A 20,749-nucleotide genomic window follows, 5' to 3' on the forward strand; every position below is an offset into this window, starting at 1 on the left:
AACCACATTAGTGCATTGAATCCTACAGCAAAGTCTTCAAGTATTGTAAATAAAACAAAGAGTTCATTGAGGGTTTTTGTGCGGAAGCTGATTTTTTCTGTATTTCTTGTAGAAATACATGGAGTTGCAGAGAAAGACCTACATCAAATCCATGTACCAAAAAGGCTGAAAGGGAGAAAATGACCTTCCTTCTGGATCTCTTCAAAGCCCAAGTAAAGCTTTGTTTGTCTTTTGACTCTTGGATTAATAATTATGCCATTCGTGTGTATCCACGTGTGCAGTTTTTAAAAAAAACCACAAAACAATACATCCAAAGCTGTGGTAACTTTCTGCTGTTAATCACCTGGTGCAAGAATAAATGATGGCCAGAATTCTTGACTAAAGACAAAACTGTTTATTTTAAAAAACCCTTACTCTCAGTATTTAGGCACGTATTTTCTGTGTTATCCAGTTTCTTGTTTATATATCAAAAGCACTGAGCTGATAAATATGTACTACCACACCGTCAGAAAACCAAAGACACCACTGGAATTATTAATGCATAGAAGTGCTAATCTCTTCCTGAAGAAAGAATTCCAAGTGGTCATTGGTTTATCCCGAGTGCACTGAAATTCTTTTTCCTCCACTGTATTTACTACAGTTATAATTTTCAGGGTTCGGCTCACCCCAAATTTGTGTCATTTGTTCCTAATTTTGTGTAAAATTTCAGTTTCAGCCCTTTTTCATAATTTCAAATTTCTTGTTATGTACATCTAGTCACCTGAGCAAAACACACCAGAGAGCATTTCAGCAATGCTTGTTATTAAACTGCCTTTGTTTACTTACATAATCTCCTTTTTTTCTAATTACACGCTTTCCCACTTTGCTAAAATATTTATTTACATGCTACATGTTGAATAAAATTCTCCAAGTCAGCTAGGGAATCATAAAGAGAATCATCTGTGTCTTGACTTCTAAGAAACTTCCGAAGGGTATCTAAAGCACTCAAAGCCTCATTTTTTGATGGCAAAGCCTGTTCAGCTCCCTGAAATTGACAACCTTCATCCTCATCTTCCTCTTCATCGCCAAAAAATGTCCCAGCTTTATCTGACACACTTTCTTTGGCACACGTCATTCCATTATTTGTGGGCACTTCATAAGTTACCAAGTCATCATCTAGAGCTGCATATTCCTCCAAAGATAAGCCTTCTGGAAACTCAACTCCAGCTGCTTGTGCATGTGCAATCAAATCAAGGTCACTTTCAACCTCTTTGTTGTTAGCGTTTGTCTCGGTTTCTAATTTGAATCCTGCTCCATTATAACTTTTTACAATAGTCTGTGGTGTTACTTCCCTCCAGCACAGGTTCAACATCTCAATTGCATCAAGAAGGGTCAGCATAAACTCTTTATTACCTTCTACACAATCAACAAATCTCTTGATAAGACAGTGCCTGTATTTAACCTTCAGACTTCTGATAACCCCTTGCTTTATAGTTAGACATGAAGAGGAGTCTGGAGGAAAGAACACTAATTTGACAGACTTCAGGTTTTTTACCTCTGTGTGAGCTGGGAGAGAATCAACAAGAATAACCACTTGGCGCTGCTGCGCTTGAAATCTGCCATCGAGTTTATGCATCCACTGTTCAAACACTTCTGGAGTCATCCATGCCCTGTCATTTGCTTCATAGTCCACAGGCAGTGACTTCACATCTTTGGAAGAGCGTGGACTTTTGTTTTTTCCTATAACAAGCAGTGGAAGTTTCTCGGAGCCATCCAAATTTGTACCCACCACTACAGTTATTCTCTCTTTGCTTAGTCTACCTACAGAACAAGTCTCCCCTTTAAATGCAAATGTGTTATGTGGTAACATCTGATACAACAATCCGGTCTCCTGTACGTGAAACACATTTTTTGGTTGATAATCATTTAAATAATAAGGAAGCGCATTCTGGTGCCAAAGGGTTGGAGCATCCACTGTAGTAGTTGCAGCTGCTTCTGCAGGCTGGGCTCTGAAAACTAAACCATACCTCGACTTGAAACGATCGAGCCAGCCATTGCTGCACTTAAAATCACTGTGTCCGAGCTTCTGGGCAAAATCATTCGCCTTCAGGCGCAGCATGGGACCGTTCACCGGCACCTTCAGGCACTGCGCGATCCTGTACCACTTCATCAGTGCCTCCTCCAGGTCGGCATAGAAAGCGGTCCTCAGCCTCTTCCTTTTGGGATCAAACCGCAAAGTTTCAAAGGCTTCCAAAACTTTCTCCTTATTCTTCATAATCGAAGACAGGGAGTTTTTCTTTATGCCATACTTGGCTGCAACGTCCGCCTTTTTCTTGCCGCTCTCCACGGCGCTTATGATGTCGATTTTCTCCTCGATAGATAGGCTTTTTTTCCTCCTCACTGTGCGTTCGGGCGGCGCCTCTGCCATGGCAGCGAGGTCCCCTCATCCACATTCACATCCACATCTACATCCACAGGCGGGCAGGCGCGCTCCCGCTCTGCCGGCCGGCGTTCCCAGACGGCGCTGCGATCCCACGGGCACGGCAGGCACTTGGCGAAGCGGCTGCCCGCGGTTGCCATGGCTGCGACCATAGACACGGCAGCCCAGAGCGGCCGCCGCCCTCTTCCCCTTTCCGGCGCGGTGCTTCCGCCTCCTGCTGCCACCGGAGAAGGAAGAAAATAAAGCCGGAGAGGGGCCGCCGGCGCCGCCCCGCCCGGCTGCCTCCTGCCCCCTCTCCCTGCCTCCGTCCCGCCCTGCTGTCCCCCTCAGCACGACGCCCCCGGGGCCGCCGCGGCGCCGCCGCAGGTGAGGGCCAGGCCAGGCCGGGCCGGGGCAGCCGCTGGGCCCCGCGTTCGCGGCGGGCGGGGAGGGCCGGGCCGGGCCGCGCCTCCGGCTCCGGCCCGTCCGACGTGTCACCTCGCGGGGCTCCGCGGGAGGGTGGGGCGGGCTGGGGTCTGCGCGTACCGTACGGCCCCGCTCCGGGGAGGAGGGGGGGGATGCGCTGGGCGCCCGGACAGGGAGGGCAGAGCCCGGGCTTGGTTCACGAGAGAGAGGAGAGAGGGAAGCGGCGTGAATTTCGTGCCCCCGGGACTTGCTCCGCACCCTGGCAATTACAGTTTTAAGTGTGCCAATTTGTCTCTTGCTCGCTGCTCTTAAAAGCATGGGAACGCTGTGGTTCCCATGCTTTGTGAGGAACGTTGTGTGACAACCGGGTGTTGTGTGTATTGTTTGTTTACAAACTAGGTGCAGTTCTAGTAAATCTAGTAAATCTTCTAGTAAATAGTAAATCTCTAATATGTCGTTTTTAACATAGCCTTCCATCTCGCATGAAGGGCTCCGAGGGGGATCATCCTGAAGGCCCGGTTCAGGATGTAGTTTCAGTGTCTCATGTGTGCTTTTTTTGTGCTTGGTGTCACCGGTAGCAAGGAAAGTCACCCACTTTGCAGTGAGTAGCTCTAAGTGCTGACTCTCTAGAAAAGATAATAGAAGGGTTCTTTTGCAGGGCTGGAGAAGGACGTTACTTGATCAGTGAAGCTCCAAAACTCTGAATCATATATATGTTAATGTGTATATGGGTGTACAGACACATAGTAAAAATATAAGGATTGAGTTACACAGAAGAATGGATTGGAAATGTTGGGAAGCTGAGGCAGTATCTTGATCCATTGCTTCTTTCTTGCTGCTTTTTGGTAGAAGTTGAAGCCATAATGGGAGCCCGTGGCTTACCTAATCTGGAGACAAGCAGAACATTAAAGTGTTCAAGAGCAGGCTGACCTGTCGTGGGGATGTTGAAGTTAGTGGCAGCCCTGTTGTCCAGTCTTTATCTCCATCATGTCTTCTAACTCTAAGTCATAATTAGATCTTGTAAGTGGAGCAGCCAGGGAATTCAAGAGCATTAAGAGGAAACTGTGGTATGATCCAAGCAGAAAGTGTTTAATGCAGCTCTTTACAGTCTTTTTAAAAAAGCAATTGATCTTTATCTTGACAAGAATAAGGAAAGTATTAATAGTTAGAAATCAAAATTAGGAAAATATGTGTAAAATCATTATTTTTCGCCAGCACTGGGATTTTCTGCAGTTACAAGTGACAAAAACTTGTGTTGCTTATCTATGCCGTGGAGTAATAAGACAGCAATAAAAGTGTGTAGTAACTTCATTTAGGCAGAAGCTATCTTGCTTTTGCGGTATTGGCAATTAATTAAAAAAAAACAAGCAAAGGAGCCAGTGCATCCTGCTTAGAAAAGCAGATCTGATTCTTGAGAATCCCATGGTTCTCATTTCTGAAACCGTAAGTCATTTACCTAAGTGATGTAACTATGTGAAGAATAAACTCCTTATTCAAAACTAATTTATTGTTGATGTCATTTAATTCATATTTGCATGAATAAGCAAATACGAATTTGCCTTTTTTATTAAAAGTTCATAAGTGTGCTTTTCTAACCACTAATTATAATTGGTTAAATGTCTCTCAAGTCTTAATCCTAGAGGAAGCTTATTATGTTGTTTATAAGTTTTTGCTTTGCTATGCTTTTTAGTTTGCCAGATGAAAAAGTGATATATAAATCCCCAGGAGTTATAAATTGTGTGGTTTTATTTACGGTGAGCAAAACTTAAAATGACTGAAGCTGTAATCTAATATGCATTTAAGGTAGCTTCGCCACAGGGGGCTTGATTTTAGTCTGTATCCTCTCTTCCACTCTGCTGCAGTGTTTATGTAGATTTGCAGAACTGGTCTAGGGGGGGACAAAAGAAAATCCAGAAAGGCAGGAGTGATACAGACAGGGTTTCAGGCTTAAATTCATGTCAGGATATGGATCAAACATATTTTTCCCAAGTAGAACATCTCAGTGTTGTTGTAATTGCAGCTGATAGTAGTAAATGTTCTTATACCCCAGTCAGTCACCTATTATGTTCCAAAGTTGGGGCTACTTTAGTAGAAAAAAAACCCAACAACTAGGTAATGCAGAATTCATGATGGACTGAGGATGAGCAACTTCCGATAAAGAACAGCCCTTTGGCACCTGCAATAACTACAGAGATGCAAAAGTCTGTGTGCATTTCTGTAATGGAACCTTAAATATAAATGATAAATGTATGCAGATGGCATCATTGCCACAATTTCACATGAATGTCTTCACTTCTGAATCTTGGTGAAGATGTAGAAAGTTTTCATCCTTGCATCCAGCATTCAATGTTTATGTCCCCACTTTTTTTGCTGTGGAAGCAGTCATCAGGAAATTCTGTAGTTAAATTAGAAAGTGCGATTGAACTTTTAATGAAAACCACCTTTAATCTACATTTTTTCCTCTTCTCATGTTTTAAAGTTGGTCAGTGTGATCCTGCAGAGCTGAGTAGAAAGTGTTGGCACTTCTTGCAGTAAAAACAATACTGTACAACAAAATTGGTGAATTAACACAAATGGTGAATTAATTTGGATTTTAAAAAATGAATTATTTGTCCTTGTACAGTGTCTTCTCCATGGGTTTGTGAGATGGCTCATGCCTCTAGATTAGGTTATTAAAAGTTCTTAAGTCTATCAAAATTATTTTTACTGCTTATAGTACTTAATAGTTTTAAGCAGTGTTACTGCGGTGGGTAAGTTTGTATGTGATACAGAAACATAACTCTAGGAACACAGATGTGGTAAAATTGAGGAACAGATTGCCTTAACAAAGACTGTACTACAAGATGAATTTAGCTGCTTGTTTGACCAGCAGAGCGTGGTAATCTCACTTATTCTTCTAATCCATAATGGACTTTTTTTAGCTACTCAGAAATAAGCTGTTAAGCACAGAGGTTGTTTTCAACCACAAGCAAAGTTTGGACAGGACTGTGGGAAAACAGCACCTCTGCCATATGGTTTTTCATATTCAAAAGGAATTTGAAAAATTAAGAAAGATATATAGAGATGTTATACTTATTTCTTAATTACTTCAAAAGGAATGTTGTATTGATAGTAGAAAAATGCAACTTCATGCAGTGATAGTTATGAATGAATTGTTTTCCTGGAGCAAGTGTCTTACTTTACATTTGTTTTTTTAAAGTAAAGGTTATTCATTGTAATATGATCTAGATGATTTAGGTGATTCAGTTTCTCAGCCTTTGGTCATGCGAGCTGCTTACCTTACTAATTATTTGCTTTAATTAGAATTTTTTATAGCTTAGGCATTTGAAATGCAATATAAATACAAATAGTGATCTCTTTATAATTTTTCTTAATTTGTTATGTGTCTGAACATGTAGTATAAGATGGTGCAAGACCTAATGAACTGAAGTCATGTGTGATTATACCCAATACTGACAGACTGTTTAATTTTTAATGATAGGTTGTCTCCTCCTCTCAAACAGGTGGGTGAATTGCAGTGTCACTTGTAGTTACCAGCTATTTGAAATTGAATTTAGATCCTTTTCTTATTTAAGCTATATTAGGTATATAATTCATCTTCCATGATCACTATACTCGCTGAGTTGATTTCTTGTGCTTGTGCTCAGTGTCATCGTCTTTCTTTGCCTCTGTAGCTGAGATCTTTTTGAGACTAAAATGAAAGGGATTCTCTTTCTACTAGACATAACAGTCTGAGCAGCTTAGTAGGTTTCAGTGGCTCAGCATCAATATAAACTTGCAATATTTGGATAAGTTTCATGTAAACAAAATAGTGATCTCTGCAATGGTAGTCAGTGTATTGTTGCAGGTGACAGTGTACACCAGCTGTAAGAACCTTGTTTGACTTCCTGGGTTTTATGTTGCAAAGCTTAGTCGTCTGTGGGGGAAGGTTACTTTGGCAGTGGAAACTTATGGTAGAATGTATTCCTAGTCTCAGTTAGATTTGTGGAGAGCTGAAGGCACCAAAGGGAGGAGGTTTCACTTTGCCTTAGCAGAACTTGTAAAAGAAATGTTTTCTGAAAGCCTGCTTCAGTTTCTGCAAGGTGCAGCGCCCAGCTCCTTTCACGTCAATTAATGCATGCCAAACCTATTTGGTTTTCAGGTATGTCAGAGCACAGCGAACCCACAACACTTGATGAATCTCATCCTGCTGCAGAAGAGGTCCAGTCTGGCTCTGAGGTGATTGGGTGATAGTTACATTAGTGTAATCAACCAGTCCAAACACCAGTTTCAGACTGCCAAAAATTCGGCTAAACATAGCACAGTGGTGTTAGTGTGGGGCTACGAGCTCATGCTCAGCATCTTGAGTGGGTGGGGTTGGTTTTGAGACACTATTAAGAGCACTTGGATAAATTCACAGTGAAGGACTGCTTCAGCCAGTAGTCAGTTGCTGTGCTGCAATATTTGTTTTGTAAATTGAACAGATTTAGGCACGGATTCTTAAATGTGTAAGTATTGCAGGGAAAAGGATTGGTATTTAAAAGGCAACAATCTTTGTATAATCTCATTACAACAAGGTATTCTATCTACTGCTGAAGCAGTGAATCTTTTTTTTCTTTCTTGGGAGCAGAGACAGCTTGTTCCTTCTTTATGGAGAAGTCTGTGATATTTTGAAATTATGAACAAATTCATAAGGTTCCCGATATTATTTAGCTGATCAGAATGTGTTGGGGAGGCTGTTTCAGAAAAATAAACATTTTTGTGACTGTTCTGGAGTAAAAATGAAAAAGCTATTGCTGATTTTATCACTATTAGAGTTTCAATGCCATTGAATTGTTTTTAAACTTTTAGTAAAAACAGAGTAGTGATTCCACAGCTATTTAACGTATCTCCAAATCTGATATTTGTAAACAGATATGTGCAAAGAAAATACCGATTGTTACTGAAGGATGATTCTATTTTTTTCTAAATAAAAAGGCCATCTGAAATGTCATGTTTTTCTGTAGTGCTTGTGTCATTTATGCTTAATACATCAATACAAATTTACAAACTTACTAAGGTTTACTTTAGGCTGTTTCTACATATGATAAATTTCCTTCTGAGGATTCAGTTTCTTTGTATGCTTAGTTTAGGTCAGCTGTGGGCTACACTTGCCAAAGAGGCACTTAATTCAGCAATCATACTGTTTCAGCAGAAGTACTGTTGTGGTTTGATGCTTTAGTTTTCTCTCAGATCAGTAAGATCACCAAGATTGTTTGAGGTTACAGGAACACACATGCAGAGGTAAAGAGAAATGGCTGTTTGTTTTTGGTAGTAGGCTACAGTACAGAAAGTATAGTAAAGTATTTTGAGATACTGCACTGCTGAAGTAAGCTGATGCTGTGGCCGAGAGCAGTCCTTCATTTTCAGTATTTTCTTATTGTGTTATTACCCCCTTAGTTTCATAGGCGCAAGTGTAGGAGCCATATGATGAACTGTTTTGGGGAACTGATGAGAGTGGAAAAATTATCCATCCTCTTTTTGAGCATGGGTCACCTTCTTTTAACCTGCAGTGTTTCTGGAATGGTGTTTGCTGTACAAATACATTGCTCTGGCTCAGGGAAGAAGTGAAGGAATGGTGAAAGCTGATATGGGGAAGAGTTGGGGAAAAGGGCAAGGACTTTTTCTTGACAGCAGTTTTAGCTTAAACTAAAATGCAGGCAGTGGTTTCTTGTTATGTCTGAGTCAAATTAGCAGCTTATCTCACTTCTCCTTTTCAGCTGCTCATTTTATGTCTTTGGTACTTGTTTGACCTCACTGCAAACTGATTCAGCTCACTGAAGCTGGTTAACCTGGTGAAAAGGTCCATTGCCAGGCTAGTGAGTTGTGTATGGTGACTGCAGTCACCAGGTTGGGAGGTGGGACACTCTGTGGCTCACAGTAGGGACTGGGAAAGTAGAGTGGTGAAACGTCCTCCTTTCAGCAATGGAAAATTATGTTTTAGTTCAAACATAGCATGAAAGTGAAGTTAGCAAGTAATTTTTTGCTTTCTCTGAACTACATAGGCATGTTTGACTCAAGTGGGAATGCCTAAAAAAATAATGAAATTGCTTCTAGGTTGTAGTAGATTTCAAAAGTTGTCCAGAGAAGCTGATGAATTTAATTTTTTAATATATGTATTTGCTAGAAACATGTGCATATGCCTGAGTGGGTATATCTTTGAATAAATGTACAAAAATACATCAGTGTCAATATTTGCAAAGTGATTTGAGATTCTTAATGAAAAGCACCAAGCCAAGTATTTGGTTTGCCTTTAGTTAAATTTAGAGGTGCATTTTTGTTTGTGATCGCTGCCAAACAAAGTGTATCCCCTGGCAGTACAGGAATTCCCCTTTGCACTGTGTTCTCTAATAATTTGCAGAAAGAAGAACAAAAATATCTGTGTTAGCCTATGCCAGTGTTTCCGTATCGTGCAGGTAGCTGTAACAGGACAAGCATTTTGAACAATACTTCACTTGACCATGTCAAGCAGAAGTGTAGTTCCTAGCAGTCTTAGAGCTTAAGCACATGTGAGATTCAGAGCAACCCTAAGAGACTTGATCTGTTGGACAGATTTCTTAAAACAAAATCTAATATGGTACATAACTAGAACATTTGATCTAATGGTGTTGTGTAGCAACTCCCTGTGAAGATCCTTAGAGGTCCTTTCCAACTTGAGATATTATATATTCTGTGAAATGAAACAAATTACTGGTTTAAAAGTACTTATAAAGTAAGCATAGACCTTTTGGTGTGCTTCAATGTCTTCATTTACTTAAAGGCTACAAGATTTGAATTTGTTCAGTTGCATTAAGAATGACCGAAAAAAAAGTTCTATGCTCCAGTTGTGGGTGAAGACTGGACTGTGTAGAGAATTTGGTATGCTGGGCCAATGTGAATATATGTCATAGGAGGTATTCCTTGCCAGTGCTGAAAGAGGGTACTTTCTGGATCCTAAATGAGAGGGATTGATGGGATAAGTTGCTGTGTAATGAAGTCACCACTTCCTTGAATTTATAGCATACTTTTTCTTAAATTATTTGAAAACTGTTCTCTCTGTATTTAATTTTTTTTTTTAAAGCTGTGCCTAAATGTTTAGCTTCTTATTCTCAGGAAAGGTTTCATAAAGCACTGTTTTTGAAAGGGCAGCATTCAGTTCAGTTTTCCTAAGTTAGTTGTAGAGAGTATTTATCCTCAAAAGGGGATAATGTATCACCTCAGGTGGTGTTTTTTGGGGTGTACTTCTACAGCTTGTAGTTGATATGCAGGGTTCTTAGAATGGCTTGTCACAGAATCACAGAATCAGTCAGGTTGGAAAAGATCTCTGAGATCATCAAGTCCAACCCATGACCCAACATGAACCTGTCAACTAGACCTTGGCACTAAGTGCCACATCCAGTCTCTTCTTGAATACTTTCAGGGACAGTGACTCCACCACCTCTCTGGGCAGCCCATTCCAATGTCTAATCACTCTCTCTGTAAAGAATTTCTTTCTAATGTCTAACCTAAACCTCCCCTGTCACAGCTTAAGACTGTTTCCTCTTGTCCTACTGCTGGTTGCCTGGGAGAAGAGCCTGACCCCCTCCTCACTCCAACCTCCTTTCACGTAGTTGTAGGAAGTGATGAGGTCTCCCCTGAGCCCCCTCCTCTCCAGGCTAAACAGCCCCAGCTCCCTCAGCCTCTCCTCATAGGACTTGTGCTCAAGTCCCGTCATCAGTCTCGTTGCCCTTCTTTGTGTCCTTCCTAAACTGAGGTGCCCAGAACTGGACACAGCACTCCAGGTGTGGCCTAACTAGTGTTGAATACAGGGGCAGAATTACTGCCCTGGTCCTGCTGGCCACACTGTTCTTGATACAGGCCAGGATGCCATTGGCCTTCTTGGCCACCTGGGCACAGTGCTGGCTCATGTTCAGCCTCCTGTTGATTAGAACCCCTCGGTTCCTCTCCATCTGGTTGCTCTCTAGCCGCTCTGTGCCCAGCCTGTAGTGCTGCAGTGGGACCCGGCACTTGATCTTGTTAAACATTCTTGTTACCACTGAATTCAGCCCATTTATCCATCCTGTCCACATCCCTCTGCAGAGCTCTCCCACCCTCCAGCAGATTGACGCTCTTCCCCAGCTTGGTGACATCTGCAGATTTGCTAATGGTACACTTAATCGCCTCATCCACATCATCAGTAAAGATATTAAACAGAACAGGGCCCAACACTGATCCATGGGGACACCACTGGTGACTGGCTGCTAACTGGATGCAGCTCCGTTCACCAGCATGCTCTGGGCACGGCCCTCCAGCCAGTTCCTAACCCAGCACAGAATACACCTGTGCTGCCAGCTTTTCCAGGAACATGCTGTGGGAGACGGTGTCAAAGGCTTTGATGAAGTCCAGGTAGTTTACAACCACAGTCTTCCCCTCATACACCCCAAGTGGGTCACCTGTTCACAAAAGGAGATCAGGTTTGTGAGGCAGGACCTGCCCCTCCAAAACCTGTGTTGGCTGAGTCTGATCCTTTGTCCATCCCGTAGGTGCTGTGTGATTGCACTCCAGATGATCTGCTCCATAACCTTGCCGGCCACCGGCAATGTAAATGAAGTGTTAATACATGAAGATAGAAATATTAGCAGTGGGATATAACAGAAGATGTTGCCAAATTAGAATGACGCTGGTGATCCTCAATAAGTACCAGTAAAATCTTTGTGTTACATTGTCATCTTGTAAAGCTTCATGTGTGGTTGGAGAAGCTGCTGGTACTTCAGCCTCGTCTCAGGCTGAGCCCCTTCCTGACCCTTAGACTGGAAAGAACTATTTTAGTTTGATGATTTAGGAGCTTTAAGGGAAGAAAGGTACCTATTCTCAAGTACCTGCTGATGCTATACCTTGTCTTGCCAGTCATGCACAAGTGCAGGGGCTGGTTTGAAGACTTCAGACAACTTTTGTGTAAGTAATTGAACAAACACTGCCTTGGTTGTGTGTTGATTTTCCTTCTGTTTACACTGAAGATGACTAAGGAAGCTGCCTTGCAGAGGTAGGAGTAGCTTTTTGAAAGGGATGAAATTTTCAGTTTCTCTTAATTTTGGAGAGTGTTAGGGTGCCATTCTCTCTTCAGGTGCTTGTAAATGATGTGTGGTTCTCCTGGGAATGTCTCTTCTAGGTTATACCTTAGGTCATTTTTGAAAACAGTAGTTTCACAGCTGCTGCTACTGTTCATGATGCAACTGCATTTGAAAGTAACTTTGATTCTTGAATTGCATTGGTGCTTTTGAGTTCTTTCAGTGCTTCCTGCATTTCACTTCAAGTTTGCTGCTGTTGACTGCATGAGAGTTGCATACCAGCAGTTTAGTCAGAAGGTGGCACTATGTTATGGCTAAATAAGAAGCAACTTAAACTATTTTAAGGTTTGGAATCATAGCTTTTCTTGTAACACATGAACTCATTGCACTTCTCTAGTACTTACTACTGTTTATAGCAAGTACAATTTTTTTAGCTAAACTCACCTTTTATATAGTTTGAGACACAGAAACTAAGGCTCAAGTGTGCATGGCAAACATTTGTCTGGCCCTACGTCCCATTTGTGTCTTACTTGCCCAATATCAATGGGCTAAATTTTAGTGTTTCTTTTCTCTTAGATCTTTAAGTTACTTCTGTCTGAGCTGTGCTAATGTATAACTGTGATTCAGGGATGTGATAAAACAAATGTTTGCAGACTGAGTATATGAGAATATTTCCAATAGGAGTTTGAAATAAAATCAACAGTTATGAAACACATACATCAAATATTTTCATAGGGATTGCTCATTGGAAATTTAAGACAAATGATAACCTGTTTCTTCTTATACTATAGGGAAGTGCAATGGCTCAAGAGTCTCCCAAAAATTCAGCAGCAGAAATTCCTGTCACTAGCAATGGACAGCTGGAAGATTCTCATGAGCACAGCTTTAACAGGGTAAGAATTTTCTTTGCTGTCTGCCAAAGTATCATTATCAGAAAAGCTGAAGTTACAATGCAGGGCATAGCAGACTTCACTTGGGCTTTTCTGGAGGTTTAATGGAAAAACTCCTTTGAAGGTCATAGATCATTGTTAAAGTTGACATAGCATAGTGTGATCACACATTGCAGTTATCTTTTTTGTATAAAAGACATGGTAACAGTGGCAAATTTTGATTCTTTCCCCTAACCTTGATACATTAAGGATCAGTTTCCCTTGTGTTCGAACATCCAGCAGAGAGCGCCACGGTACAGCTTATGGAATTTGGGGTTGGGTTTCTTTTCTTTTTACTCTGATTTTCATTTGGAAGTACAAAGACTAGTTAATTGTCCACGTTTATTCGATATCTGCCAAGACTTAGATTTTAAGGAAATCTCTGAGTTTTAACAGTCCCATAATGACTTGCACTGCAGGATTATTTTTAAAAGGAACACTTAGCAAAACATCAGCATTTTATTCTGTCCTCCTAAAATGCTGATTAGAGGGGAGAACCTTTATAAGTTTAAAAGCAAATTACATACACATCCTGAATATTGATAAAATAGAATTTGCCTAACTTTGTCTTCTGTTTTTACTTTAATGGAAAAATTCTTTCAAAGATGATAAATTATTGTTAAAGTTGACTAAAAAAACCACCTACTGCAAATTGCAATCACTTTTTTGGGTGAAAGGTATATTAGTAGTGAATTTTTTTTTCTGAATGCTAAATGCTGTAAAGTACTGGGTACTCTGTAATATGCAATCAAATGTATGCATTATGCATTTCTAATTATTGATTCTGAGCCTTTAGGGTACTGATTTTTCATCCAGGAATTTTATTCATAAGACAGAAAAATGACATTTAAATACATTTACTAAAAGTATGGTTTTAAACATGTATAATTTTAATTATAAATGTTATTTAAATGTGTATGAGTGTGTATTTTAAAAAATGAAAAAATAAAATATATAGTGAAAACAAGATCTGAGACCATATGACTATGATTGTAGGGTAGCTGTAAAGTGAGCATGGCTGTAAAAAAAGTGTAAAACTTCATGGATGGAAATGCATTCATATTAGAACTCTTATTAAAAATACTGCACTTATTACTGGGCATTTCTTCTGCTTCTGCTGTTTGGGGATTTTTTTTTATGAATAGCACTGCAATGAGGGAAGGCTTATGTTTCTTAAGATTTTCATTCAACTAAGCTCTATCAGTAACATAATTGTAAAAACTAGGACAGTATCTAATAAAATTAAAACTACATTTCTACAAAGATGGTACATATGCGTAAGGATAGTATATACTTTAGGAAATGTCTTGAAGTGGTAATGAATTTGGGTTCACCTCGAAGTAGAGAAACAGATTTACTATTTTGAAGCTGCTGCTGCTGCTGTGACTTGGCTGCTGTCGAAGTGACCTTCTCCTTAAGTTATGATTGCTTCTTCAGTGTAGTGCATGCAACGCTTCTGCACAGCAAGTGGAACTTGCACTCTCGTTGACTGGGTTAGAGCCCTTGTTCAGTCAAAATGTAAAGGTGAAATTTTAAGGTAGTTTCTGTCTATGGCCATATATAAAACTTTGAGTGGGTTTTTTCTGGCATGCTAATAATTTTGATGGCTTGAAGTCAACTGTACTTTGAAACTTCTACTTCCACAGAGGTGGGTCAAATATTTGGTCAAATTGCAGAAAACTTATACTATGCAAGCATAGTTGAACTTGTTGCTGTAATTATCTTCTCAGTGCTTCTTCTGAGATCAGTGGAGAAGTGCACTTCAATTGTTTTTTTGAACTGTCTTATACAAGTTAACACCTGCATGTGTGACCTAAAGTCAGAATATGTGATAATCAGGGCTTCTTATAAACAAAACAAAGAAAACAAACTTCTTGGAATTAACATCTAGGTCTGTTTACTAATCTGGTAGTCTCGAATTCTAGTATTTAGCCTTCTGTTTATCTTGATTCCTGTTTGTTATTTCTAATGCTTAATGCCATGCTTTCTCTTTTTTTCCTTGCCAGGTAATTTTTATTTTTTTAACTGAAAGCAATGTAGGCATTGCACCGCAAAATTTCTGTGCTGAGTTTTCAGGGGTCTTTTTTCCTGTCAACTTACAGAAATGACAAGCCAAGTACTGTTTTTTATGAGGTCGCTTAAGAAAGGGGCAAGAAACCATGACTACTTTAATTAATTGTTATCACAGTGCTTGGTAAGAGTATGTGACCACAATAGAATTTAGAGCACTCGAATTCCAATATACTGATTTTGATTGCACCTCCTTGAGGAGCTGGAAAACAACGGTATTTTGGTTTCCTGCTTTCTTATTTTTATGATCAGGGACATGCTCATCTAGATGTTTTACAATTCAAATGTAAACAGTAAAATACCATTTATTCTGTATTTTTTGATCTTCTACAGCTACTTTGCAACAAAGACTTGAGCAGCTTAGATTGTATGTTTTTGATAGACTGAATGAAGAGATGGTTGTACAACCTTTTCTTTAGACTTCTTTAATGACAACACTACACTTTCCTCTAGATTCATGTTCTATTTAGCACTTCCATCAGACCTCCGGCTGTTCAGGCTTGGAAATGCACATTTATTTTTCAGCAAATGCACTCAAGCGTGAGAAGTATTTCATTTTGCGAGGCAGTGCAGTGTTGCTCCTCCTTTGAAAAAAAACTCCTCCTTTAGTTTTGCAGAACATCAGACAGCACAGATTGTCATAATGTCATTTCAGAAGGAAGTGTGTTAGTTCCAGTCTTGTGGGAATGTGATATAGCACTAATAGATGCATCTTCTTGGTATAAAGCATACATACAAGGCAACTTAAATAAATGTTTTCCTACCTGTAAAATCTCATTCAGAAATGTGCTGCTACATTCTAATTCTAATATAAAACATGCCCGTGGAATTCTAACAAGTTTTGTCCTGCCTATATGGTGTATGGAAACTCTTTAACTAAAAAATGCTGTAGCTTCAGTCATCGTTGGATCAAATATCTAATGTTCTTTCATTAAGAAAAAGCTTTACCCAGTGCTTTCCAACTCTCTAAGCTCTGTTGGAACTCACTTAAGCTTTAAGAACGTGGTGTATAGAACAGTTTGTGAATATTTGAGTATTGCTGGTTTATATTATTCACATTTTTATTTCACTTATCCCTGACTTCTAGAACACAGTTTTCCTGCCATGCTATTATAATTATGTGATTAGCATAGTGGTGTTTTAATGTCACTGTGGGGATTGGGAGCTGAGAACTGTAGGAAGGAGTGAAGTATATTATTTCTGTTTTCTATTTCTATATTCAATAACATGCCATATTGTGTCAAAGCTGCATAGGATTAAATTTAATTTTTCAGAAAACTGTTTGATATGCCTGTAAAGATACTCAGGCAGCTTTAAGCGATTTGTTATGTTTAAACTATTGTACAAAATCTATATAAAATTCATATCAGTTTGAGTCTCTGAATTGGTTGTTTCAATTGTTTCCTTTTAGTTTCAGTATAGACTCTTTTCTCGAGGATCTTACTGCATTCCTATGAGAACAAAATAATTGTTAAACATGTATATAATACCAGTAATAAACTTCAGGCTGCAAAAGATAAATCAACTCTATTGTGAGTCTTCAATTTATCTTATTAGAATTATGAAATATGCTCTGGGATCTGATGACTCTGAGTGCCTGTGTTCAGTATCTTGTTCTATAATTTTACTGCCAGACTGCACAAATAGATAAGGTCGATTCTTTTTTGTCTTTTACCTTCTGAAAAAAAACACCAGCCTTGTCGCTCACGTTCTGCCTGCAACATCTGAGTTCGTCCCTGAGGTTTTACTAGGTTCACTGACGTAGCTGGATTTTTACTTTGGGTAATTATAGTTTAATTAATGTCGACTGATTTAAAATATATTTCTGTGTGTCTGTTCTAGAAAATTGTTTTCAGGAGATAAAAAACTCAAGTGGTCTTCATACAGTCTGAAAAACCAAAAATATGCATGTTAATGACGAGAGTGGAAGGGAAACTAATTTAAAACTGGATTGCAGTGTGATATTGGGTGAATCAAATGGGATATGGTAGAAAGGGTCTTCTTAGTGAAGACTAATATATTGGAGAATACATTTATTTATGCTTGAATTTAAACTGATTGGAGGATCTAGCAGCTTAATTCATGGAAAATAGGAACTGAGTGATGTAATAGGGCAAAGAGAAGAAGAAAATGCTGAATATGTACAAGGAGATCTATTTGTACATGATTTTGGATAAGAAGTTAAAGTTCGGAGCCCATCTATCTTACTGAATAGATGTTATGTCTATCTACGCAACTTTCTGTAGCATTGGACTTTAAACTGTGAACTTTACAATCAGATGTGTTGCAAATTTTTCCTGAAGGCAGCTGGAGTCATCCATCATTAAAAAGTTTCCAAATCAAATTGCCTATAGTGGCCTGAGTTTAAAAAAAAATAACGAAGCATATGATTGGTCCCAGCTTAGTTGCTCCACATACATTTATTGAACAAGCTAGTGATGTGGAGTTTTAAAAACAAGGTAGTAAAGGCAAGTAAAACCATATCTGTTAAACCTATTGCTGATACGAAGGAGAAGGTAATGCTTAATTATGTATTGATAATGGACTGGCATAACTAAGAAATTAATACAGTGATATCTCCTTGGTTGCTTCTTAGCTAAGTAAGTCTCTACAAAGTAAGTAAGTTTTGGCTAGGTTAGTTTCTACTGTTGGAGAAAATACAGTTCTGGTCTTTCCCTTCTTCATTTTAGATTATTATGGATAGCACGGATGGAAAGTATTGTTTTGGAAATAGTCTTGTAATTCAGCCAACATTCCTTCACGAACATGCATTCTGAGTGACTTCTTTGCTGTGTCTACTGTCTCAACAGGATTGCTATGTCAAAAATGCATACTGGTACATCTAGATGATGCGTATAATAAACTGATAATATCCCTGTTAGAGTTGTGTAAATAAGGCTAACCTGACTAAAATATGTTTAGTTTAATATGGTGATTTGAAATAATTAAAATGGGATTTTAACAAATGGTTGAAGTGGGTTAAATGTTCTATGCCATATAGGTTTGCACTCTCTTGAGTAGACCTAACTAAACCAGTGCAGCTGTTCTGTGTACCTATATTTCAGGCTTTGCTTCTTTGAGCCTTAAGCATGCTAAATGGCATGGCTAAATGGGGTAGGTAATCCAAGATTTAATTCCTTGGGAAACTTCTGAGTTGTGGGGTTTTTATACCTCTAGCTCTGGGTCTCACCGAAGTTACAATACTGAAATACTTCTTCTAGAAGACAGTTGTATAAACAATTTCATAGAGTTGAAAACTAGGAATGAAGCATCTTTTCTCTTAACAGATTCCTAGTTTTGCAATGTATCAACAAATTTTGATCAATTCTAAAGACTTGGAATTACCTTTTACAAAGAAAGGGGGAAATCTTACACTTAGCTACAAGAGCAGTATGTTGTCAAAATATAATCACCTTACTGTTATTAGGGGAATCTGTCCTCCCTAAGTTACCCTTCTTTACCAATGACATGGTAAAAATTGAAGTTTACATGCAGCACTGTGTATCCACTGAACAATAACTTGCATGTTTATAAATGGCAAAAAAGATATGGTTTTTATAGTCACTGATGCCATTTCTGGTCATGTATGGTGTGGTAGCTCTTTTAAATTCTTATGCAAGGATAGCGTTCTGCATCAGGATATATTTGAACTCATTAATAAGTGTTTAAAAAGAGGTTTGAGGGCTGTTCTTTAGACTGAACTTTGCCTTTTTGGCAGTGAAAAAAATTAGATCTCTTAGAACAAATATGTGTTTGTATACATACACATATGCATATATTTATGTAAAACACCCTGAGGTGTGTGTGTATATATATATATTTATATTTATATATATATATTTATATACACACACACAGTTGGAGATCTTAAAAAATTTCATAATCGAAATACCAAGTTTTTATTAAAGAGAAAGTTGTTGTAATATTCTGATTTATTTAGCACTACAGTTGGTCCAGCCTCTGTTTAGCTTCAAATTAGACTTACATTGAATGTATAGAAGTAGTACAATTGCTTAAGTTTATATCTAAACTTTTGTCTTTACAAAGCAGATGTTCTGCATTTTAACATTAAATACAGATGATTGCTGAGATTCCTATTGCAAACATGCTTAAGCAGGTTAGCTGTCTACGTTTGTTTGGCCACAGGTTTAGATATTTCTGAAAACTACAAGGCGCCAAGGTGCCTTCAGGAAAAAAATTATTCATGCCATGTCCTTTTTGTTAAATCAGTGCGTCTTCTCTGCAATCTAGTTACCCTTTTTCAAGTCCCTCTGATTTTTCAGCTTCTGGTGACTTGCTACATTTTGAGTTAAATGGACTCTATGTATTAGCTAAACTAAGTTGAAGCAAAGGCTTTCCATAGTACCACCAACTGCAAGTACTTAAATGGAAGCACCATTGTTAAGTCAGTTGTGAAGACTGAAAACAGTATGTATCCGATGTTGTGATATGCTTAATTTGTGAGATGAGTTTCTACATGTGACTACTGTTAGTTGTTCATGTTGGGTGGTTTCTTTGTTTTGTGCTTGGGGTTCTTTTGTTTTGTTTTTGTATAATGCTTTGGGTACACAAATATAGCACACTTTATTATTAGGCAGTTCATGTAAGTGAAAATATGACTGTAGGAATTGGTTACCTTGTTTGCCGTAACATCCTGGGGTTTTGATATCAGCAAGATTTCTGTCTTGCTGGAATTCATATGTTTGTAGTTCTTCTTTTGCTCCTCCCAAAAGTTTGTCCTAAACTAAAGACACCTAACTAAATCTGTGGGGATGTGATCCTGTGATCCAAAGCCACTTATTGACAATCTGAGCCTCTAGGCAGTACCATTCTTATGCACAAGACCACTTCTGGTTTGTGGATCAAGCAACTACAGTAATAGGTCAAACATGAATTGGATTTTAAAGGTTGTGTTTTCTTTGTAATTATTGCATATATCATAAAGAGTTGCTACACCTGTTGAGACACTGACATCTTAAAGCTATGTGTAGCTTTTCTCTGCAAATTTCACTAGTGCTTCTCTATACTTTTTCCACTTTTTGGCCTCTGTATGGAAGCAGGGGAATGCAAAAAAAGTACCTGACTCCAGACAGTGACAGTTTTCTGATTTCTTCATGTTTTTATTTTGAAACCGTAAATTCTGCCTTTTCCTTTCACTTCCACAGTAGTTTTTCAGACTTTAAATTGCTTTAAAACCTGAATTTATTTTAAAGCACTAAATATAATTCCATAACACCAGAGGCTTAAACCTCAATCAGAAGGCTGGAAATACAGTCCAGGAAACCTTTGGAGGAGCTATTTGTACAGGTGGGCAAGACAGCAGAAATGGGCAATGGGATGGTATGTGCTTTGTGGTGTATGGATTCATAGTTCATGGTGTATGGATTTGTAGGCCTGTGTTGGGTTTCAGTGAAGACTTTGATTACTTGAAAGTTCATTGTAGTAGTTAATCTAGTTCTCTAAAGTTAAACAAGGTGATCTCAAGCAATTTTAAATCAATGAGTTTCAAAAGCAAACAGTGGCAGCTTTGTGCTGTGAGCGCTTGTGTTGTAGGCTCAGGAGGAAACTATTGAAGTGATGCCTTTCCGGATGTTTCTCCCATGTTAAATAATAAAAAGATTTCATGTGCTGCTTAATAAAAATAAGGATGCTATGATTTTTAAAGTTATTTCTTGCTGAGAGTGATGGGGTTTTTATCTTTAAAATTATGGTAATTGCTTCCACATTTTTGGTTTGTAAGATGTTGTCTGCTTGATAGTCTTAGACCATTGTGCATCCCTATCAGCCACGTTTTTAACTGGAAACTTTATTAAACTGATATGCTTGCGTGGACCAGCTTTAGACCATATAACATGATGTTTCAGGCCCATTTTTGGTAACTG

At 38.8% G+C, this 20,749-nt stretch overlaps 1 protein-coding gene across 5 annotated transcripts in view; it reads left to right on the top strand.

Moving 5' to 3' along the window:
- Window positions 1-2,600: 2,600 nt before the first annotated feature.
- ARFIP1 (ADP ribosylation factor interacting protein 1) overlaps window positions 2,601-20,749 on the top strand; it is a 42,177-nt gene continuing 24,028 nt past the window's right edge. For 2 of the 5 annotated variants that reach the window (XM_027891817.1, XM_027891818.1), the window contains exons 1-3: window positions 2,601-2,785; window positions 6,966-7,042; window positions 12,660-12,761. In XM_027891817.1, the coding sequence (XP_027747618.1) occupies window positions 6,968-7,042; window positions 12,660-12,761 (177 nt within the window). In that variant the 5' untranslated portion in view covers window positions 2,601-2,785; window positions 6,966-6,967. Of the gene's footprint in view, window positions 2,786-6,937; window positions 7,043-12,659; window positions 12,762-20,749 lie in introns of those variants that run through there. The other 3 variants (XM_027891820.1, XM_027891819.1, XM_027891816.1) reach the window with 3 other exon arrangements.

Source organism: Empidonax traillii, unplaced genomic scaffold, assembly GCF_003031625.1.
Source record: "Empidonax traillii isolate 1590-97213 ecotype Southwest subspecies unplaced genomic scaffold, ASM303162v1 scaffold331:size1191723, whole genome shotgun sequence".
Classification (NCBI taxonomy): domain Eukaryota; kingdom Metazoa; phylum Chordata; class Aves; order Passeriformes; family Tyrannidae; genus Empidonax; species Empidonax traillii.